The sequence below is a fragment of the Hippichthys cyanospilos genome, chromosome 10 (assembly GCF_059441005.1).
Source record: "Hippichthys cyanospilos isolate Australia breed blue-spotted pipefish chromosome 10, RoL_Hcya_1.0, whole genome shotgun sequence".
Classification (NCBI taxonomy): Eukaryota; Metazoa; Chordata; class Actinopteri; order Syngnathiformes; family Syngnathidae; genus Hippichthys; species Hippichthys cyanospilos.
The window spans coordinates 8849951-8874577 of record NC_142378.1 but is presented as its reverse complement, the minus strand read 5'-3'; the positions used below and the strand labels follow the sequence as shown (position 1 = coordinate 8874577).

The 24627-nt window shown below is 38.7% G+C and overlaps 2 protein-coding genes across 4 annotated transcripts; both read left to right on the top strand.

Moving 5' to 3' along the window:
* The first annotated feature begins 950 nt into the window (after positions 1-950).
* On the top strand, positions 951-15296 carry LOC148417001 (atrial natriuretic peptide receptor 2-like). Its single transcript, XM_088425839.1, has 23 exons — positions 951-995; positions 2289-2379; positions 2727-2859; positions 3578-3701; positions 3878-3982; positions 4921-5023; positions 5255-5400; positions 5505-5577; positions 6859-7003; positions 7756-7842; positions 7910-8053; positions 8142-8263; positions 8371-8515; positions 9572-9620; positions 9718-9825; positions 9958-10077; positions 10192-10285; positions 11757-11844; positions 11919-12058; positions 12175-12327; positions 13169-13267; positions 13554-13645; positions 14034-15296. Exons 1-23 carry the CDS (start codon positions 951-953, stop codon positions 14142-14144), a joined length of 2517 nt encoding a protein of 838 aa, XP_088281965.1. The 3' UTR covers positions 14145-15296.
* A 523-nt stretch (positions 15297-15819) lies between these two features.
* ssx2ipb (synovial sarcoma, X breakpoint 2 interacting protein b) lies at positions 15820-24539 on the top strand. 3 transcript variants are annotated; one of them, XM_088426270.1, is made up of 14 exons: positions 15820-15910; positions 17472-17581; positions 18292-18449; positions 18656-18859; positions 19858-19968; positions 20497-20632; positions 20707-20782; positions 20856-21036; positions 21664-21817; positions 22186-22277; positions 22359-22520; positions 22586-22703; positions 23380-23506; positions 23584-24538. In XM_088426270.1, exons 2-14 carry the CDS (start codon positions 17563-17565, stop codon positions 23708-23710), a joined length of 1665 nt encoding a protein of 554 aa, XP_088282396.1. In that variant the 5' UTR covers positions 15820-15910; positions 17472-17562; the 3' UTR covers positions 23711-24538. The 3 variants fall into 3 exon arrangements, with proteins under 3 accessions (XP_088282396.1, XP_088282397.1, XP_088282398.1); XM_088426271.1 differs by lacking the exon at positions 15820-15910 and adding an exon at positions 16323-16344 and having other exon boundaries at positions 23584-24539; XM_088426272.1 differs by lacking the exon at positions 15820-15910 and adding an exon at positions 16339-16482 and having other exon boundaries at positions 23584-24539.
* The last annotated feature ends 88 nt before the right edge of the window (positions 24540-24627 follow it).

Genomic DNA, 24627 nt, shown 5'->3' with positions numbered 1-24627 from the left:
TTACTTTGACTCAGAGTCATGTAATGATTCAAAACTAATGATTCTAAACAAAATCTTAACAAAAATGCATACCAAAATGTGGTATTTTAATTTTAACGTGTTTAATTTTAATCTTAATGGGTATTTTAATTTTACTTGATCCAAGCAGAGGTACTGAAAAACTAGATTCATTCTTTACTTGAACTTTTACATTGCTCAGTTTGAGCCACACCACGGGTCAGGAGGGTTAAAACATGTCAAGAAAATTTGACAATTCCGCAGATTTTAGTAGCTTATTACTGCTGGCCACATATAATAAAGTTGAAGTCATTTACTACCATTGACGGATTTTACGTTTAAGACCCATTTTGAATGGGCTGGGAGTGAATGAGTTAAATACAAATGGGTGCTTAACCTCATTCTGTTATATAAAAAACACAAACAAGTGAGCTCAAGTGAAAGGAGATGGACTTCATTAATTTTTAAGAGGGATAAATATGTTGTAAGCTCTGATTAAAGCTGATGAATTTGAGCGACTCAATTGAAGTCGCACACACTTCAGTACTCAAGTTGATGACGAAATATTTGATTGGAGAGCCACTTCTTTTGATTGAACAATCGGGGACATTTGGGGTGCAAGTGGAGAAGGTCACACATGCACGCCAAGGACATGCGCTGAGGTATTGATCCAAAACAAACTTCTTGTGTCATTATTTTTTTTTTTTTTTGTATTCAAACAGCGACTGTGGAACTTCAGATTTCGATCAATAATTGACATTGGATTGAAAATCATTGTGAAGCACGGATCAGATGGCTAATCATTGTTATTATTAGCTGTTGTTGTTTTTACTGTTTACAAGGGAGGGGGTGTCTCCCCCGCCAGGCCTGAGCACAGGTCCTTGACACACGCACTTGTAAGCTCACTTCTTCTGTCAGCTTTCTGAAGCTCCATAAAGACTGCAGACTTGATGATGGCTCTGCGGATGGCAGCATCTTTTCTCCTGGCTTTCTTTTTGGTGAGTCCTCACTTTCTTCAGGAAGTCTTTTATCAGAACTTTTAAAATTGTATACTAAAGGAAATATACATGGAAAAAAAGGAGGTGTTTGCTGTATTGTGAGTCAAACTAGGTTGAGGTTCGTCTGCTGGAACAAAATATCACTAACGATAATGCAAATATGTACTAAACTTAACAAAACAAATGCATATAATCTTTTGCTTAGGAGTCACAAGAAATATGATTACTATAAATAAGTTGTTTCATGTTCCAATTAATTTGCTCTTAATCTGAATAGGAAACTTACTGGTTCTGTCATGGCATTCATTTAGATTTGCTGATATCAGTAGAAACCCTTTTAAAATCTCACACACACCATGAAGTGCCTTAACGTATCACCTAGGGTATAGAGTGAGTGCACCATTTGAAAACCATAGTATTGATGATATAGAATAGAATACAATCGAATGTAATGAAATGCCTATATGATCATTGTTCCGCAGGTTTGCAACAAAATTGGTCTGAGTCCCATACCTCCAACATTATTCCTCATGTATAGAGGTCCTTTAATTTATGTTTTTCTTTTTCTTTTTGTTTTTTTTCAAGTGCAGTAAATTTTCATGTTTGAGGTTGAATTTATGTAACTCAATGTTTGGGATACATATAGTTTATTGATGGAGTCTCTTCTAACATTCCATACCATGCTTGCATCATATTGAATCGATATTGCACAGTGGCATAGTGTCAGAAGTGAAAAAGTTGTATCAGGTCATTCCTATTGTATCCTATACAGTACATTTTTTCTTTGAAACAAAAAAGTCTGTGTTCTCTGCTAAGAATCCTTTTGCATAAGTGTGCACACCTTCTTATAACTGGGAATATGTCTAAAACCGAAATATGGTTAAAATGAACCAGTCATATTCAAACTCATGTTAATTGATTAATCAGTACAAACCTGTCACCATTTAAAGCACTGTACTTCTGATTAACCTATGTAGCTGTTCTAGTAGGCTTTTCCTGCTGCTAGAGATGGCATTGGTATTGGCGGTATTGATATTGGCTTACTTTCTCATAGTTTGTTTCTGTATATGCCCCATGATTGACTGACGCCCAACTCGGTATTTTATAACTTTTTGTTGATGCCAGCGAGGATAAACTTCAGCTCCTCATGACCCCGATCCTGAAAATTGACCAATGGGAAACTTGTGTTTATATTGCCTTGCCGTAAGGCCATAAAACGGTTTCTTACATAATAAAGGCCAGCAAATATGCATGACAATGTCTTGCTGCTTTTGTATGAAACTCATTTTGTAGGGTGTTGATTGCTGGCATGATCTGGACAACACGGAGTACGACTGCTGGCCAAGCAACAATCCAAATGATTACAACATGATAAGCTGTGGTGGTATGTGTTGTTTTTCTTTTTTATCATCCTTTTTTGCTTTAATGTTTTTTACGGCCATGTCACGTGTATTGAAACCCATTTTAAATTATTTGCTGAATGTGTTCTCATTTTTGAGTGCAGTTCTATCTATCTATCTATCTATCTATCTATCTATCTATCTATCTATCTATCTATCTATCTATCTATCTATCTATCTATCTATCTATCTATCTATCTATCTATCTATCTATCTATCTATCTATCTATCTATCTATCTATCTATCTATCTATCTATCTATCTATCTATCTATCTATCTATCCTTTTAGGGCGATCTTTGTCACGTGTACGTATGTTTTTGTGGGGTTAGGTCTGGAGATGGCTTGGGTGCAGCGCCCCCCAGAGAAAATCACCAACGGGGAGGAATTCAACGTCTCGTACACAGTCACGGCCTCAGATTCCTTCTACGACTACGCTGTCCGCAACAAGATTTTCCAGTTCAGGTGAGTGAGTTTCAAAAACATTTGGAATCTTGAATGTCTGCCGTGCCCGGATTGTTCACATGCATGCACACACGTAAGCGCAAACCGCAAAGGTTATTGATTTGGGGGTTTTCTCAAAGGGAAATAATGTGATTTAACCCTTGTGCTGTATTTTGTTCAGTCATTTTATTGTTACATCAAATGCATTTCACATTAGGGAAAGCATTGAAAGAAGACACTTAGGGAGCTGAAATTTCACCCAGACGGTGACAACATGTCAAAGTTCAACATGGCACGACCACTTAGTACGTAATCACACTACCAGGGGTGTATCATGCCTTGGTTGATATACTGTGAGATAGATGTGGAAGAAAATGACTCAGAAATTGTCAAAACATTGCACATGGGTTAAATGAACTCAAATGTCTTAAGAATAACGTGCATGTGAGCAACATGGTAGGTCTTATTATTCTAAGAAATGAAGCACTGTAATAAGTAAGAAATAAGACAAAAACAAACAAAAAAAACTAGTAAAAAATGTCTGACTATTCCTGTCTGTATAAAACATTGCTTAAATTAACTATCAAAAGGTCTTACATTAGAGCCAGTTTATCTCATTGGCCTATGAGAGTTGATTATTCAGATTGCAGGGGAACATTTTAATTTAGTTGTGATGATTTACCTCCACCAGCAAAAATTGTACTTGAGTGAGTGATTGTGATTGTCATTTTGCATCTAGCGACGCTGCAGAGGCGAAACGGTTTTGTAACGAGCATGAGTGTCCAGCCAACTGGAACAACGCCAACGAATTCAACTGTTGCGTGTACCACGCCAATATCCACTCCTGTCCTCTGGGCCTCATGGTCAGTATCTCACCAATGTGATCACCAAATTCAGTTTTATACAGTGATCAATTTGCCATGGAATATTCAGTTTCAGAGAATCTCTTATGGGTGATCAAAGTTACCAAATATTTACCCGAAAATTGATCTGAAAAGCTTTAATAAAAATGATCGACTTGAGAGCAGTTGTTTTACAGAAACAAGGTGGCATCTGCGGTCCATGGATTCCTGATGATGGCAAAATTGTGACTCATACGGTATCCAAAGCAGGCAAGATGAGCCAGAAATACTGGACGTCAAAGGTGAGCATACACACTGGTTTTGGGGGATTATGCTTCAATAGCCTTTGACTTTCACCTGTATTTGAAAATAGTTAGATAGGCCCAATAAACACGCAGCATGATAACCTAGTGGAATCTTGGTAGTAGCTATTTTAAATGGAGTTTTGTTTAGGCCTTTTCTTTTAGTATTCCTTGGCTTTTGCCCCCCCGAATAGGAAGGTTGGGTTAAGTCAGTCCATCTGAAATTGGGGGGCACGCAGGGAAATGGGTTTTGCTTTTGCGCTGTGTATTGTAATGTCACATTTACGGCAGCAGGTAGTGCTATGGCGCTCTCATTGTTTCGGTCTGTGCAATTGTTGTCAACATTTTTTTTCTAAACCACATTAATGATTAAGATGATTTAGAAAACAATCAGCACAGTTTTATACTTTGCTCTGCAGGTTAAAATATTTCAGATATTGGTGTTAATGTTCCAGATCATCCATCAATCCTCACTAGTCTTGCTGACTTGCTGGTGCCTATCCGATGTGTTCGGGGTTGCCAGTCACTCGTAGGTCACACGGGGACAAACAACCATTTATGCACCCAATCACACCTGAGGAAAATTTCGAGTGTCGTTCGAGGGTTTTTGAATCTGAGAAGAAGTTGGAGTGCCCAGAGGGAAGACACGTAGGCTCGGGGCGAAAATGCAAACCCTACACAGGAACTTCCAAGCAAGCTGGATTTGAACTCGGGACTCTGAACTGTGAGGCGGACGTGCAAACCACCCTTCCACAGAGTCAACCCAGCTCAATTTACATTTATTTATTTATTTTTAGAATGATTCACTAGGTCAAAAATGTTTCTCGTTTGAAGATAGACATGTTTTTTTGTTTTTTTTTCAGGTACTTTGATGCATTTTAAGCCATTTTTTCAGATTCAGAATGAGTTGTAACCTGTATGGCACAATTCCTCCACAGGTTGTGCTGATCCATGTAGGTGTCACTTCGGTTATTGCTCATATCAAAATCGGACAAATGCACGCAGCATTGGAATCCAAAGTGGTCGTTGTCAGTGCTCAAGGTAAGCCAGCATTGTGCTTTGTGTTTGCCCTTACTTCTGCAGTGCAGCCATGATTAGATAAAAGCATATTTACACAAAAAGAGCATGCTCCACATTGTTCAGCAGTACTTATAAACATGATAAAGGAATGCAAGGAAGCAATAACCTTGAATTTGAATTTTCAATAACACGGATGAGTCAGCTTTTTCATTTTCATCTATTTGCCTAAAAATACATTTTCCCATGTTCCAGTGTGCGGGGATGACGTCTGTGAGTTGGAGGAGAACTGTCTCAACTGTCCTGCGGACTGCGGCATCTGTCCCATGTCCTTGGCCATCAAAGTGTCCATCGGCCTCCCCGTCGCACTTTTCAGCGCCGGATTCATCCTAACCATGGTGGTGAGTGCGCATGTGCTTATGTGAGACTCTATCGCCGATCCGCATGAATGGTTAGACAAAGATTTGCAATGACTAAATATTTGCCTTGATCCGCTTCCTTGCAGTGGCTTCAGTACCAGAAACAGAAGATGTTTTGGGATGAAAGTTGGATCATTGACTATAAGAGTATAATATTTGGTAAAAAAAAAAAAAAGACACAAAATGAAAAACTATGTCTCTCTGTGCAAAAATTACTCAAGCTATTTTGGAGTCACATTCAGTTAATCAGTGACATCATTAATATTTGTTTGCCACCTTTTAGTGTTGCAGTCCGTCAATGGGAACAAGTCCAAATTTCTTTGGAAATTGGCGAGTCGTTGATTTAGAACTACAAATGGCCCGATCACATTATTCTGCGCCTGAGTCTGACGTTAAAGATCTGCAGATACCTCTGTAATTACGTCACATACCAACGTCGTGCTGCCAAAACCAACTTCAAAAGAAACCACTTTTATCTTGAAGTTGGCTTTTGCAGCAGTGGTTATTACAGCTAGCTTAACTCCTCCTCACCACACTGTTTTTGTTGCCATCACGATAGTCTCAACCAAAATCAACAAACGGCCATCAAACAAATTCTATTTAATCACTGATTTAAAACAAAGCTGAGAAACTGCCAATCAATTACATTGTCATTGAAAAATACGGCACAAGTCTCCAGTGTTAGCGCTAGACGTTTACTATTTGGTGCAATTAAATGCAGTAGGACAAGAAAAAGAGTCTGTCATTGCATGAAACATTAATAACTGCTAAATGCTAGTTATTTACCTTATAAATAAATAAAGTACCTGGGTATGATGGTCTAAAACGCTTACGTAAAAATGACGCTTTTGGAATTAAATACGTTAATTACAATAGGTTGTCCAACAAGTCACTGAAATGTACAATACCTGAACAAATAACAGGACTTCCATTTTCTATTCTAGTTGTTGGTATGTCAATGAATCAAAAGTAAATAATAGAGTAATAGCAGTTGTCGTCCACGTGTTATTTTTCTAAAAAAAAAAGACATTTTCCTTACAATTCAAAACTTTATAAAGGTAAAAAAAACAAAAGACACTTTTCTCCATTTGTCATTCTGTCTTGCAAAGAATTTTGCAGAATTTTGCCAAGCAAATCTTTATACAACAAGACTAGTTTTGGATCAAAAATCGATTCTGCATCAAATTATAGACCCAAAAAGCCAAATAAAATCGCAAGATAGTAAAGATTCAAATACCTACCCGCTAGCTTCACGTTAATGTGCCAAATGCCAGAATGTTCCCGCATTCCCCCCGATTCCGATCATCTAATCACATGATTGAAATCTGGACATCCATACTTTTATTCATCTGCTTAACAGTAACGTCAACTAATCAAATCAGTTCAAGCCCTACTATGCACAGTCTTATAAAATTAATTTCCAACTATACGCCACTGCAGGTAGAGTGTGCGGTACAGACTTTGGCAGCACGAACAGCCCCCAGCATGTGAAGAGCACTTCCAATGTCAGTCAGTTGACTGATATAACCATATGCACCGGTGTCAACACCTTCTTCAAGCAAGGCTTCATCCAGCCGGGCATCTAGTAAGACAACCTCAGCCGTCCGTCATCCATTTTCTTTACTGCTATAAGCCGAAGGGCTCAAATCATGAAGAAAAAGTCGCGGCTTATAGTCTGAAACATACGGCACATTTAACGTGGTTTCAAAACAACAATTGAAAAAGCACCCAGAAGAAGAAACATCTAACACCTCTGCTTCACTGCTTACGATTCGGGATTTGACTCCTTGGTCTTCTTGTGTGGAGTTGATTGTTTTCTCCTTGTGCCAGCGTTAGCTTTCTCGGGCTAAATCAGCACCCTCCCCCAACCCAAAAATATGCCGTTTGGACTCCCAACTGTCCAGTAGTAAATGTAAACGTGAATGATTGTTTATCTTCCTGAGACTGAGCCTATTCATTTTTGTCCACTACCATGTCCATTTTATCTCAACAAGCCAGCAAAGTGGTTTGCATCATACCCAAACACTTGAGATATAATTAGAAATCGCGCCGGATGTTCTCTACTGAGCACACTAGGACTTAGTAGTGTGGCTTGAATGAGTCAAAAGCAATAGACCAAAAACAAATGTCCACTGCAATGGACACAAATGAATAGGCTGGGTCTCACAGTGATATGTTTGTTGGACACCTGTTTAGTGTATATACCTCAATGTACACTTCACCAAAGTGAAATTTAGGGGTATAGTAAATGGTCCGATATCGACACTTTTCATTTCATGAAAACAGCCATCATTCATGACAAATAATCACAGTTTCGTTCCAATGTTCTCCTTTCAGCGATGGAAGAACAGTTGCAGTCAAACACATCCAAAAGAAACACTTTACGCTCTCTAAAAGTATCAGGAAGGAAGTGAAAGAAGTCAGGTGAGGGAAAACACATCATGACACTTTTTTTTTTTTTAACACAAGTCACTGATCATTTCCTACGTAGACAATTGGACCATCCGAATCTATGCAAGTTCATCGGGGGCTCTATTGAGGTTCCATATGTGAGCATCATCACAGAACACTGTCCCAAAGGAAGCCTGTCTGATGTCCTACTCAATGAAGATATCCCCATCAACTGGGGCTTTAGGTAAGAGAAAATCACATCTTAGGCTACCAGTACAGTGCCAGTTAAAGGTTCTACAAAATTCTACAAATATAACTGTGCTGTTTCACAGACTGTCCTTTGCCACTGACATAGCCCGCGGGATGTCCTACTTGCACCAACACAAGATGTTTCATGGTAGACTTCACTCCAGGAACTGTGTAATCGATGATCGCTGGGTTTGCAAGATCTCCGGTAAAGACAGCAATGAACAAAATCCAGACCGCCGTATAATAATGTTATAGTAGTATAGTATAGTAATGTATAATAATGATCAATAATGTTATTGTCTGCCTTTCTAGATTACGGTCTTACACTTTATCGAAAGGAGGACTTTGACATAGTCAGCAATGGGTTCACTTGTGGAGACGTCAACCGCATCTACTGCGCTCCAGAGGTCCTCCTGGGTAGTAGCTCGACGATGACGGCGTCAGCAGATGTCTACAGGTCGCTGTTTGAATTCATAAGCAAATATACTTTGAGTTCATGACTTTTTCCGAGTTATTTTATTATTTGGTTGGCAGTGAAACCAGTACTGTCAAAAGATTAAAAAAAGCTTACTTAAATAATTATCATTCATTGATCCAATTCCTGTTTTTTAACCTCATCTATATTTTTCTGGAAAAAAAACCTGAATTTTTAAATTTTAAATTTTAAATTTTTTTAAAATTATTTTTAAAATTTAGATACATTTTAATATTGTATTTGAGAATATTCCCAAGTGCTGGCTGCTGTGATATTTCCCTTTGTCGCTCGCTAAATCAATGTAAATTAACATAATCATCCATCCCGGCCATCGGAGACTTACTCAAACAAGGGATGGTCTTGAGTTTAGTTAAAGAGCTTTGCATTGGCTGCTTTGCATTTATGTGGTAGGCTAAACTTGAGCCTTGTTTCATAAACAAGTTATTCCTTAAAAGTAATGCATAAATCGCTACCTCTTCAGTTTTTTTTTTTTTTTGGTTAAATTTAACATTCTTTTGACCAACAACTCTCACTTGCTCTTCCAATTTCACGTCTTCTTGAACTTTCCCTTCCAACCACAGCAGGAGCAGATCAATTTATATTAAACGCAATGAGAGCCAATCAGTGTCCAATTCATTGTGTGATTGACCTTTGTTTTCCAACCCCCAACAACACAAGTCCAAGAAGTTTGATGCCTTAAAAAGGGATCTAAGATTAACATGATAAAAAAATAATAACAACACTTTAACTGCCTGCAATTGATTAACACCCATAAATGAAACCGACAGTCAATTGACAAATGTGTTGTTCACGTAGGACATTGTATGAAACAATATTGTTGTTTCTGTATTTGTGGCGTTCTTTGCAAACATCAAAAAGATTGAATAGTGCAAAGAAAAGAACAACAAAAGATGTACAATTAAGTAAGTAAAATGCAGCAGACGAGACGCGTAACAATGTTAGTCACTTTCCAAAGTGGGAGTGTTACCACTAATACCACCATTCAACTGTATTTCCCTTTTCCGTCTTTGCTCTCAGCTACGCCATGATCCTGGTTGAGATAGCCACTCGCTCTGACCTCATTTCAGTGAGTGCGGCGGATTCTTCATCTTCCCTCTGGATTGCGACCTGCGGCTTTGCTTTGATCTTAACTTTCTAACGAGAAGTTTTATTGACGGTAACAGGACCAGGTGGAGGGAGTGAGGATGGACGTCATATGGCGCCCTCCTCTGCCTGAACTCAAAGCGGGAAAAAATGACGTGGACTGCCCTAGCCAAGAAGACTATTGTGAGGTGTGTTATCACTGCATATCATTCATCTTGATAGCACCTTCACTTCTTCACTGCTATTACATGCAATCAAATACTTAACGCAACGTCCTTTAAAAAAGGTACCTCATGAACATTTGCTTTTCTTTCTTGCAGCTTATTAAGAAGTGTTGGTCTCACAACCTCACCTCGAGGCCCACTTTTGAGCAGATCAAGAAGATGCTGGATAAGATGAACCCGCATAAAGTCAGCCCTGTTGACATGATGATGAACCTGGTAATATTTTTTCTATCACTAACGATATTTTACTGCTGCACAAAAAAGATGGCACACATTAGTGCCAGTGGTTAACAAAATGGACATTATGATACCAACTCCCCTAATATGAAGATGGAGAAGTATAGCAAACATCTGGAGGCCATAGTTGCTGAGAGAACACAGGACCTTCTTCAAGAAAAACAGAAGACTGATCGCTTATTATACAGTAAGTGCTGCTGTCATGGGGTTCTCAACTTTTCAATGATGAAATATTTTTTTCAGTACTCAACAGCTCAAAAATAAAATTGAGATTAAAAAAGAAATGACTAAAGACTTTACTACAACGTTGTCGTAGATTAAAGGAAACGATTGACGTTATGACTTCAGTTGAATTCAGTTATGTTACTAGTCGTGACAAAACATTTTCATCACTGACTCTAAATAAGGTTATCATTAATAAATGTTAAAAATATACCTAAAAAGGTATCCTTTGTAACATTACCAAAAGAAAAAAACAAGAAAAAGCAACTTTTAACAACTTTTAATTACATTTTTACAGTGTTTATAAGGGTTACAGGTTAGTGTACAACTGAAAAAAAAGTGCATCAAAATAGAAAAAAAATGATGGCAATCCTTATTTTATTGCAATTACTCTTCACATGGCATGGAGTCATCTGCACCACATCTGGTATCACCTCCTGCCCCCCAGGGGACCCACCCCACTATTTGAGAAGGACTGGGCTAAAGAAAAGTAAAAAAAAAAAAAAAAATGGCTAGTACAAAAATAAATGAGTAATTGATAACTTTATATCATTACTAAATGATCAAATAGGTAATTAAGTACTAAAGTAATCAAATACTTTGGTAATGAATTACTTAGAAAACTTTAAAAATGAATTACTTAAGTGCTAAAGTTCATTTGTATCAAAGTAATAAAGTTAGCAATTACCGTATTTTCCGCACTATAAGGCGCACGGGATTATAAGGCGCACCCGTAATTAATGACATATTCTAAAACTTTTTCCATGTATAAGGCGCACCGGATTATAAGGCACACCCTCAGTTAATGACCTATTTTAAAACTTTTTCAATCACAATATAGTAATACTCAAAGTAATAACAATAATAACTCAAATAATAACTCTAAACTCTCAATAGCATAATAACTCAATGTCAATATGACCAACCTTGTTCAACTGTAAAAACACAAAAGAAACAGGTAAATCTTACTTTATCAGTTCATTCCCCATCTACCAATCCCAATCTCAATATTGATCCATATATAAGGCGCACCTGATTATAAGGCGCACCATCAGCTTTTTAAAAATATGAAGGCTTTTAGGTGTGCCTTAAAGTGCGAAAAATACGGTACTTAAACTACTAAAGTAAGCTCAAGCAATTACTTTAATTAAAGCAAGTGATTACGTTAATACGTCACTTATTTAGTATATGCCATTTTTAGTCTCAGTTTAGACAGAAAACTTGACTCACTAACAGACTCGTTTTATGCCTTGGTCCCACACGCTGACCATGTCGCTCCCACACGCTGACCATGTCGCTCCACTAAATTCAAAGGATGAAAACACACTTGATTTTGCAATCCCTCCAACGGTGCATGCCAGCAGAAACTTCCTCATACCGATGGAGCAAAATGAGTGAAACGCTTGAAGTTCCAGCATAATTCCTATCCTCCGCAGGCATGTTACCCAAGCCGGTCGCCGATGACCTTCGCCAAGGCCGAACGGCAGAGGCCCAGAGCTTCTCCAATGCTACCGTCTACTTCAGGTTGATTAGAAATGTTCAGTTCACTGGTATGCTGGAGTCAACCTGCGACATCTAAAACTGTGTTTTCCTGACAGTGACATTGTGGGCTTCACCCAGCTGTCGGGGGCCAGCACGCCCCATCAGGTTGTGGACTTCCTCAACCAGCTTTACACCACCTTTGATGACATCATTGACAATTACGACGTCTACAAAGTGGAGACCATTGGCGACGCTTGTAAGTGATGAATTGTGAGAACAAATAAATATACTTGATGTAAAAAACGTTTTTTACTCATTAAACATGAGATTAAATGTGTTAACTGTCTGTAACTGTAAATGACTGTTTGACAGATATGGTGGTCTCAGGAGTCCCCCAAGAAAATGGCATAAATCACGCTGGGGAGATAGCCAGCATGGCCTTGGATCTGGTCAGTGTTTGCCACACATTCAAGATCCCTCACAAGCCCAACACGCAGCTCAAGATACGCGCAGGCATCCACTCAGGTACTCTTTATACTGCGCAGATACACTCGATACCAAATATTGGCATTGTATCGACATCGAAGAGTTTGTACAATTATTGACCTCACTTTTATTCACTTCCTGTGGAAGTTGAACTCTGCTAACTTTACCAAGTTTTACTGTGGCTCAAACAGCTCATTGCAAAGAAAAATTACACACTTTTAATTCTGATTTGGTAGTTTTATTGAACAGCTGTAATTTACATGTAAAGTATTGTATTAATGGATGTAACAAAGCAGTTGCATTAGTCTTTGAAAAAAGATTTTTTTAACTTGATGATGATTGACTAAAGGAGTATGTGTAATATTTTGCATGCGACCGTGAGAGCTTTAGGGGCATTACGGTAAATACAGCAATACTGTACACACTCCTCCTTCGTTAAAATTCATGTAAATTCATGTAAAACCATCTAATGATAAATAGACCTACAATTACTATAACATACTGTTGGTCATTAAGAACATGTTTATATATGCAAGTTTTTTTTTTATTTATAATCATTTAATTCATTCGTTTTTAGTGAAAAACGGTCTAAAGCTTACATATTGTCACTTCAAAGTAAATATGTGTTAAAAACATCATTGATCATCATTAATACAATTTTGAAGCAGATCATTTTTATATATATTTCAGTCATGCTAATTAGCATTGTTCAAAACTCATGAAAAAAACTTAATTAAAAAAAAAATATTTTGTTGTTGTTTTTTTTTCATATATATACACGAGTGTGTGTGCGTATCGCCAGCAGTGTATATGTCTCGTAAAGATACAAAATAGGAGGCAATAAATGTGTGGCTTAAAGTTTAGTGGTTTGTCCTTTCAGGACCTGTGGTGGCTGGTGTGGTTGGAACCAAAATGCCTCGTTACTGCCTATTTGGAGACACTGTCAACACAGCATCACGAATGGAATCAACAAGTGAAGGTAAAGGATGAGGAAAATCAAAGTATATTGTAAGCACAGCCCGAGGATTGTAACCATTTTTTTTTCTAACATTGCTGGATATGGGAAAGACCTCAAAGGAGACATGATATGTATTTTCAAAATGATCATTTTGATGACATTTCTGTCGCGTTTCTGTAAAGAGTGGAGAATTACAGTACACTTTACCCACAAGATATCCTCGCTTTAATTGTCCAGTTTGAGAGTGTGACCTTGTTCTGTTTATGTTAGTGACTAAACATCTGTTCTTTTTGTACTGTTTGGAAAGCATTGAAGATCCAAGTGAGTGGCGCCACAGCTGACCTGCTTCACACGTTAAGAGGATACATTCTGAACTGCAGAGGGACACTAAATGTGAAGGTAACCTGGCATTTGAATAAGGGGGCGTGTTGACTTTTTATATCGCCAGTATATGATATTGGTGGCGTGACAGAGGGTAAATAATGGTAATTCAAACTTTCTCTCAACGGATGTAATACAATGCTGGGTGTGTCCTTCCCAATGAAACACCTCCTATGCTTGTAACTGCAGACCTTTTGTTCGCTGTTGTTAGTGTGATTTTGGGGGAAGGAGTTATCTCCTCCATTCACTTTGAAGATTTTAGCTCAGGCGTGGCCTCAGCTGCTCTTGCTTCAAGCGCATACCTTCTTTTCTCCTCTCCATTAAGACAGTTACTGTATTAAAAAATTCAGATGGACACGTGTACCTCTCATCAGCTCTGCACCTGCCTCATTTTCAATGTGTACAGGGCAAAGGTGAGATGAAAACATGGTGGCTTGAGGCCAAGCGAAACGACTGCACGGATCCGCTGCTTAGCGCGTCAGAGTTCACGGGAGGTCCCGCGCCAGTGAGTGACTAAAGCTGGCCAACATGTCCAAGATACCAACTATGCGCAGTAACTGATTACATGTTTCGTTGTACAATTGATCAGTGTTGCATGGAATACACCTTAGTTGTGAAAAGCCGTCAGCGTCAAACATAGTGGCATTGCCGAGAGACGTTCTATTCGTAGTTTTAATTCCTTTATGTTTGTTTGTGGTGTCTGTTATGTAGCAACTGAACTCAACATTAGACGCTACATTACTGGGATATCAAAGATCTGTATCAAAAATTATCTACATGCAAATGCTGAATTGGTCATTTAACAATATGTCCATTAAAAACCCGTTAAGATTTAAAAGCGTCAAACTGAGTGACTGTGTTCTGCACATTTTTTGTGCAGTATTTTGATCATTTTTGGGACATTTTATTATCTTTGCAGTATTTTAGCTCAGGAATGGCACTCTCCTGGTAGCATAATTACTAAGGGGGTCATGTAATGAACGTTGTCATCTGTGACCATCTGGGTAAAATTTCAGCTCCCTAGTGTCTTTGTAGTGTATTTTGGGATGTGACCATTGATGCCTGAGTCCGAGAGGTGTTCATTTTCATCACCAGCCGGCATTGACTCGCGGCAGATTCTGGAAAGGCGGCTGGGCCAGAAGCACGACAAGCGTTAAAGAAATTCCTCACTTCTTCTTTCAAGTTTTCCAGATGATGTTAAATCTTTGATGTAAAAATCAAAGGATTGGACAAAATACTGTATAAAGGTCAAATGATTAGGATCATTATGGAGCTCCTGAGGCGCTGGCTGATGAGCTAATCATCTTAATCAGGTATGCTCGAAAGGGTAACTTGGAAAACAGAACACGGATCCTTGTGGATTGGAGTTTGACGATTTTAGGCCTTAATGGGTTGAATGTATTAAAGGGGATTATCATTTTCTGCTTTTTTTCGGCATAAATTTAAAAAATGCGTAAAAAAAAATGATTAAAAAAACTTGTTATTTCAAAGATGCAGAAGATTTCATCGTTTTCTTAGATGTACACTGTATATCATGTGAATCTGATTTAAAAGCAAAGTTATGAATTTGTTGTTTAACACGATTTGCAGTTCTGTATTTGTATATTTATTTGTTCTCAGTACTCCAATTCATTGAACAAATGCTGTTTGATTAAAACAGTCAATTGTGTCCTGCCTTTTCTGTGTATGCTGTGTAATGTAACAGGGGTGCTCGGTAAAAATAGGATGAATCTTCATTGTTTTCATTTGACCCCCCCCCCCCCCCCCCCCCACCCACCCACCCACCCACCCACACACACACACACACACACACACACACACACGAACACAAATGTGCACTGTTATTGTGATTTACTGTAGTGGATTGGTTATAATAGATTATGAGAGATTTATTTACAATTTTGTGTTACGTTTCTGCCGCGTTCACGGAAATCCGTCATCGTACATCAGTGACCAAACACAAATTAAATATGGGTCAAAAAAATATGTATCACTTTGGCGGATTTTTTTTCAATCATACACCGCATAATGGCACACGCCATATGTGCTGGGGTTTTAATACACACGCAAACCAAGTGAAAACGTTGTTTTAAAAATTAATAGTAGCTGTAGTTCCCCAAGGAACGGTTTATGCTTAGCCAATCGATTGAGTAGTTGTACGTTGCTTAGCAACATTGGAGCCAATCAGCGTCTTTTTTCTCTTTGCGTGCTCGAATTTGGAGAGAGGAAACCAGCTCGTTGCACATTTGTGTTTGGAACGACGAGAGACCAAAATGCGAATTCGTAAGTATATTTGACAAATTTTGTTGACTTTCTTGCGTTCAAGGCAATAAATGCAGTTTGAATCGATGTCAAAATTCGATGTGAAGGACATGTGGGGGCGGGTGTCGTTTTGGTTCGACACAGATAGACACCTGTCTCCAACATCTCATTCAAACTGCCGTATTTGTCCCGGTTAAAAGTTGTAATTCGTGTGATGATTGCCCTAAGGTGTTTTTACCTCATATTTGTTCGAATGTAGTAATCGAACAAACTTCTGATGATTGCCCTAAGATGTGTCTTTACCTCATGTTTGTTCCCTCATTGTATTAAAGAACGTCATGATCATGACACGCTTATTCAATGCATATTACGTCACATTTGCTTCCTTCATCGTAGTCAGCTTCACCTGTTCACGATTGTAAATTCAAGTCAACACCTCTCACTTGACCCACAAGGTAACATTCTAAACTGTGCTTCTTGCTACTGATTTTGTTATACGAATGCATACTAATGCTTTGAAACCTAAACTACAACAATTTATGAATTGTAAGCCTCGCGTGAGAGATGTTTTCACACAATTTTCAGAATTGCAGGTAAAATGTGGCTCTACTAAGTAGGAATTATTGAGTGTGTTGTTGTGCAAATAAATCACCGTACTGCCTGTCTGGGATTATCTTGATCAGATAAGCAAAAGAGCATTGAGATAAGATGCTGTTCTCAAAGTGTGAGCTGTTAAATCGTCTGGAAGCAGTAACAATACTCTCAGAAAACAATTATCGAAAGGAAACGCTTCTCTTAATGGTACGTTTCGATAAAATTGCGAATGCTGTAGACAATTTATTTCATGCCGCCAATTTCAAAAAATGAAGTTCATACAGGTTTAATGAAGAAGTATACAAAGTAGCCATTATTCACTTTTAAAAAATCTTGAATTGGTGAATTTAGTTTAGATTTTGCGTTTGCTGACAGCAAGTTACTCGTTCAGAATATTCATCTTATTCAACACAAAATTTGCAGGATTGTATGTCTTGCGCCCCTCATAAATATTCATCAATCCATCCCTCCATTTTCTAGAACCACTTGTCTTCACAAGGGTCTCAGCCTTGCTCAGCTGGCTTCAGGCAACAGGCAAGGAACACCTTGAACATGTTGCCAGCCAATTGGCAGGGACGAATAACCATTCATGCACCCAATCACACCTAAGGACAATTTAGTTTGTCCAATACACCTGCCATGCATGTTTTTGCCCACGTGGGCTCGGGGGGAACATGCAAACTCAGCAACTGATTTGAAGTCTTGTCCCTGAGGCAGACATGGGAACCACTACCCCACTGAGACACCCTCATAAATATCCACTATTCACTTAATTTTCCATTTGTAATTGACAACAAAGATAAAAAGCAGGAAATGTTTCAATCTCAGGTAAAAGAAGATCTGAACAATGATCATTGAATGAGTTAAAAAGGCTTACTAGCGCTTACTTGTGTCCTCTTCACATTGTCTTTGTTTTTGGTGCCCCTTATGCGTCACTTTGTAATCCAGACTAAACTGTCGGCGCTGCTAATACGAGCCTCTATTTCAGGTGCTGGCTGCATAGGAGCACATTGGAACACTAGGCGTGTGCAAGCGTATACGTAGTGGATCTGCAAAACGTTGGAGGTTCCACCTGGACCATGCCAGAGTCATCCTCAGGTGAGTTAAAGGCTAAAATGTCACTATAATAAGAGATGAAAATGAAAAGCAGGTTAAAGCCCAATTGATAAGAGGTGTTTGGGGCCGATATGAAATTTTGGGCTTGAATAAGCCGATAACGGATGAATTAATTGATCAAATTATCATAGATATGTACAAATGTTGCATTTTGACCAATGTTGATTCATCAATGATACGTTATAATTGGCCTGATTCATTCGACGCAGAAATAAATTTATTTTTGTGCTTTTTTTTCAAACCAGGTGTCTGATTATAGGCAGTTAATTCCAGCATGCGTGTGTTTGTGTGTGTGAGTGTGTGCCAGCAGTAACCTCATTTGCTTTCATAATGGATATCTGAAGAAAACAATCTGTTATCTGTCTTGTTGGTAAACCCCAGTTTGTTGTTTATTGTTAGTGGGGCATTTTGTTTAAAGTGTCCATTTTGCATCAATTGCATTTTTTGTGCTATTATAAACCTCTATGATAAAATTTGCCGTAGCAAGCCCAGAAGCAGAATCGGGTATCCTAGAAAGTCAAAGACGCTAAACTGCAGAGCTTTTTATTTTCTCCCCATTTGGAAAGTTTTCATATAAAAGGCAGCTTGCAGCCTTCATTACTTAACCTGCTCAAGACAAATTTTATTCCCTGACTATAAATAAAATATGCTTTATATGTGTGCTATGCACCTACCTGACATTGTGTCCTCAGATGTCAAGGACGTTGGCAGCAGCTCCGTCAAATGTCAATCACCCCCCCAAATGGGCCATTTGGACCAGTCAGCCCTGCCTCTGCACAGGAAGTCCTACATGGCCATAAATTTCTGCACTGAGGACAACGTGGCAGAATGTGTGAAGCGTATCAATCAGGTTGGTGACCTCTGATCACCCAGTAACACTATATGGACCAGAAGACCACCTGTCCCAGACACAAAAAAATTACAGCCATCTGTTATCGCACTGTCCCCTTTAATAAACAAATTAAGATACAATTACATTACCATTCATTGTAACATATAATTCAAAAACAGCCCCAGGAGAAAAAAAAAGTTTCTGGGTTCCATCTTCATTCACAGGAGGTCTTATCACTGGGACTTCCACCAGTTAAGACGCAGTCAAGCAGCAGCACAGATGTTAATGTCGTGTGCGCACTCAACTGCTTGTACGAGCTGCTTCAGATGCACCGCAGAGGCCTCCAAACCCTGGAGAACATGGAGATGGAGCAGTTGAAGTGCAGCAACAATGTGGACTCCTTGCAGATCACCAGCACGCGATTAAAGGTAAGATCACATTCATGATAAATACGGGAAAGGTGCACTTTTTCAAAACCCCAACTGTGGCTAAAGCAATGACCTCACTTTTTTGTTTCTTCCTAACTTCGTAACCCATGTCATGGAAAATGCAATTTCATGTTCAACCACAAGAGGACAATCTGTCCAACGCCATGACTGGATTCATCTCATGACTGTTAATCGCAACGGTTGTAGGCGCTTGCTTTTCAAAACATTTACCGACACCCGGAAGTTGATATCACGCCTCGATTGATTTAATTTTAATCATACATGTTTTGCTGAGAGTCTGTTCAATCAGGGAATTCATCTGAACACCAAAATGATTTGGTTACTTGAAAATAGTTACATTGAACTCCAGTTTATGGAGCTACTATTTCTCAAAAGCATTTGGCTACATTCAGAAAAGTAAATTGTTCGTTATTATTTTTCACATTGAACATAATGCATACATTTCTACATTTGTAATATATTTCAAGTGATTCCAAGTATGAACTGTTTGCACTGGAGGCTGGACAGACCAACACGCCCGTCTTTGCACCTGTAAAGGTGTGAAGTGTAATATTTTTTTAGATTTACTGTAATTGTTAAGTGAACGTTTAATTGCCAGCAATCTATCCCGAATCAAATGAACCCAAATACGTTTTAAGAATCTTGAAATAATTGAATTTGACTCTTTTTGTCTAACCTCTGAAAAATGGTTTCATTCTTTCAAAATTCAAAATTAACATTATGGAACTGATTTAACTTCTCTTTGTAAACAGTTATGGAACATCCATCTATCCGTGGTGCACTGCACCCTTCCGCTGGCGGTTTGTCTCTTTAGCAGTCCCCAAGTGATGACATTTGACAGGAAACAGCATCAAATTCTTCTCTACACTTCCAAATGAAAATTATTTATTTTGTTTACGTCTTGTATCTGCTGTGTATTGCATAGTATTCAAAATGGCCCTGTTGCTAATGAATCTTTTGATGTGATGTTATCATAGGAGCAGCTTGAACTTGCCAAAAGAGAGAACATGGGTCTTTTGGAGCGGGAACGTCAGCTTCAGTTGAAAGTGAAGAGTTTGCAGAGCTCCTTGAAAAACGAAAAGGAAGAGGTGCTTTCAAACTGCCGAATGTTACAATTGAATATGCAATATACTGTGCACTTAAACACTCCCGGATAAACAGCGACGAATAAAGTATGAATATCCTATTGACACAGGTCAATAGCCTGCCAGCCTGAATATTGTTGACATTGAGTCACAAAATGCTCAGCATTTTTATTTGTTATTTTTTTGCACATTCTGGTCCTGACAAGTCCTTGGTGTAGTGCTTTACTCACCTGACTTCTGTGCAGGCAATGTGGATCAATTCCCACTCAGTCATGATGCTAAATGAGCCCTGGGGTTGACCTTCAACCAGTTCAGGGTGTAGCTTGGGATAGGATCCAGCCCCCCGCAAACCTGAACAGGATAAGTGGTATACAAAATGGGTAGATGGATCAATCTCTTTAAAATAATTAAAGAATCCCCAAAACATGGACCAATACAGTGCAGTATAATACTAATACTATACTACTAATACTAATACAATGCAGTCTTTGGAAGATACTAACCATCTGACCTTTGCAAACTTTGCTCCAGATTCACAAGTTGCAGAACATCATCTCCAGCCGGGCCAGCCAGTACAATCACGAGATGAAGAGGAAGGAGAGAGAGTTTAACAAACTGAAAGAGAGACTGAATCAGCTCCTTGTCGACAAAAAAGAGAAAAAGCTTGGTGAGATTTCCTGATTCGCACCATCACTGTACAACTAACCGGTATGGACGGAGAATAACTTTCTGTCGTTTTAGCTATTGATGTATCAAGCAAACTTGGAAGAGCAGACGGCAAGAGAAGTCTCTGGAAGACTGAGAAGACGGAAGCAAAGTAAGCTGTCCTTTTAACACTAAACAGTTTTTTTTTTCTCTTCCCAAATAATGAATCGTGTGTTCTGCTGCAGGCGCGAGGGGGAGATGTACAAAACTGTGCTGGATGACTACGAGAGCAGGCAGAGGGAGCTGCTGCTCGAAAATGCTGAGTTGAGAAAAGTTTTGAACCAGATGAAAAAAGAGATGATGACCATTCTCAGTTCCAGGAAGCATACTTTCAAGTGTGAAAAACAGAACGACGCTTCTGTACAGGTAGGTAGAACACAATAACGGTGTGCCCCTGATTTCTAATCCTTTTTTTCATGGTCACCGCTCTCCTGACGTTCCTTCGTGTCTCAACTCGCAGTGTGTGAGCCTGCCCGCTGCCTAGCCAATCTGTCAATCAGCTACCGGGCACTCCTACAAGACAAGTGATTGGCTCCCGGCGCGACCATCGACCAATGAGGGCAGGAGTGGATTAAATCATCTGGGTAGGAGTGGATTACAACTCCTGCCTTTGTTGGTCAATGGTTGTGCCGAGAGCCAATCGCGTGTCTTGCAGGAGTGGCCGTGTGCTGATTGACAGATTGGCTGAGCAGTCGTCCTCATGACACTCACACATATATATATATATATATATATATATATATATATATATATATATATACACATATATGTAATATATATACATATACACATATATGTAATATATATACATATGTAATATATATGTATTTATGTATATGTATGTATGTAATGTATGTATATGTATGTATGTGTACATATATATGTGTATACTTTGTACAGTGTCCATCTTTATGCGTGACTTTTTGAGTGAAGTGCAATTGACTGAACTGTACTGATAGAAGAGGATGATTTTTGTTATCTTTTTTGGTACAGATTGACTCGGACGAGGAAGAAGTAGAAGAAGGGATTGACTCTTGTAAGGAGAGCGCGGATCTGTTTAGCGTTGACACTCGGGAGAAGCTGACCAACAGTGTTCGACGTCAGTGGAGAAAAGTGAAGAACCACGTTGAGAGACTGGACAGTCGAGGTAGGCACACGTCTGGGTTTCAACTGAGATCATGGCGGGGTACCTAATTCACATGGAATAATCGGTCTGTCCATTTGTTTTCATCATTAGCAGTAGTAGCTGTAGAATTAGGACTATTAAGTATTAAACATTTTCAAGTGATTGAAAATTCTAATATGGGGGGAATGGGTTTTTAAGATGAAATTGAATAGGCTACAGAAGATAATTAACTTATAGAAGATTTTGCTAAAATGTTATAGATGTTTTCAAGGATTTTTGCATAAATGCTACTTTTTAAATATATTAGAAAATGAATCCATTTAGAGTTGTTAAATGGTCTAAGAAAGAGCACAACTGTGAACATCTTTCTTTGTTTCTGACTTTGACAGATGAGACACAAGACACTGATTATGTTCCTCAAGAGAAGCCAAGTGAAATGAACAAAATGAAGCTGGCAGTCCAACAGCAACACTTCCTGCAGGTTAGAATTGACGTTTCATTGAACGTGTGAGTTGCAGAATTGACAAATAACACCCCCCCCCCCCCTCCCCCTCTGTTTTAGCACAATCTCAGCGCTCAGTGTGAGCCCATGCTGGGAGATTGCCAAATGTTGCAGGAGAAGGAACATCTCCGAGACGAGTGGAAGAACCTTGAAGACCAGAGGAAGAGCTTTGAGAGGGAGAGAAGAAATTTCACCGAGGCGGCAATTCGACTAAGTCAAGAGGTGATTAAACCGAAGAATCCATAAAGGGCCACTGATCTTTTTCTTTTATCTTTCTGTGCTTGCAGAGAGAGACATTTGAAGAGGACCGCGCTATGTGGCTCAAACACCAGTTTTTAAACTTGAGCACTTTTTCGGACTCCAAGAAACCAGAGAGGTCAAAGTCACAATGTGCCTTTCAGATGTGTGAGTATATTTCTTCTTTAATATTTACTAATTAAGTTAATGGTTTGTTTATGTGAAAAGGCCTCTACTGTAATCTCCAAAACAACACGTTTTATGTTTAATCTTTTTCTGTGGACAAATATTTGTAAGTATTTTTTATAACAGTTTTATAAATGTTTCTGTGGAAACATTAATGATTAATTTCTTTTTGATAACAGATTTCTTCTATGATCCAAAAGAGGACACTTGCAGTTGTTTTTTTTTTTTTTGTGCACCAATACAAATGGAGTTTGAAAGGGTATAAAGTTGAATGAATCAGACGCTGATGGCATGGTTTAAGTTTTTTTTTTTTTGGGGGGGGGGAATGCTTTGTACTGGTTGAAGTGTACTTGGTTGAAAACATTTCACAGGGGATACATCACTGAAATGTGAATTGTAGTGAATGAGCATCTCAATTCTTATGTGAATGTTTTTTGGGGAGTGGGGCACATCTCTTGTGAACCACTGCCACATACATGCTAATGGTTAACCTATTTGTCTATGAACTTTCAGATAACATACAATAGTCAGTAGTAAAGCGTTTATGTAAGGACCAAGGCTTAAAAAATGAAATGCTTGTAAATGAGGAAAACCGCACTCCGCGGATTCCTATAGTAGCAATTTTTTTTGGTCATTTTTTTTGTTCCGATGTCTGCAGTGACCGAAACGGAACCGGCCAGTAGCTCATCGCTTCCGGAAAGACCCATCACCTCCCCCACGCCACCGAGCGGCTCGTCCTCCACGTCCGACCTGCTTCACACGTTAGGCCTCGTCTGTGAAAACAGGTATGTGTTTTGAAAGGCGGCGTGATGGCTGATTTGAACTGGAGCGTCTCCCTAAGCGGGTTGCTTATGACTTTCAGCTCCAGTAAACCGAAGAGGAGTGAAGATGCTGGAGACGCCAGCTTCTTGGCAGCGCAGCACAAATGGTGGATCAGCAGTTTCGACCACAGTAGCCTCACACTCTCACGGGACAATGGCTCAATCTGAGAAGTTGAACAATAAGGACCAATGGGAATTTCCAGCCATTGGATGACAATCAGTGTCTTAGCTACCACTCATTCCAAAGTGTTAAACTTTAGCGTTTTTAGGAGCACTCGAATTTGGAGGACGTTTTGTATGGCCTGGTCAGCTGTGAATATTTTTCTCTATTCAAACGTTTTGTATGTGGATTTTGTGGAGGAATGTTGCCTCTTGTAGGTTGTCTTTGACCAGCGCTGAATCCCTATGTAGGTGAAGAAAGCAAGAAAGAATCACAGCTTGTTTATTATTAGTGTTATTTAAACAACACTCGAGTGGATACTGGCGTTGCAAGTTCCTGGAATGGAACATGTTGCATTTAGTCGAAGGATTGAACACATTCGATTAGTGACACTTGAAATGTGAACTTTTCTATCATTCGATACATTTTTTGAAACACTAATGTATGAAATTTATTCTGTTATACTACTACTTGTATAAAAAATAACTACTAACAACAATGTGTGCTGTTTTTGTATGATGTTGGGCTGGCAAAAACCCAGAACCATTTGCTTGCTACAATTATGAAAATTTGAACCTCGGTTTTGCACTCGAAGCAAAGAAATACAACGTTACCTTTATACAGTTGGTTGACTTTGCATACATTTTTGGCATCTATCATCCATGTTCTTGATGCGACCAATTTAAAAGAACATGTTATAGTAAGACTTACTTTTGTGAATAAAATAACAATGGATTTTGTAAGACTTTCTTTTGGGCTATACAAAAATGACCATGTAAGGCTTTTTTTTTTTTTTTTTTTTTAACCAAGGCTTTTTTTGTGGAAAAAAGACAATCTAAGGCTAAGTATTCAGAAAACTAACATGTCAGACATGTTTTTTTTTGGTAAATAATGTAGAGAAAGGCTTTTCCTGCTTGAAAACAAC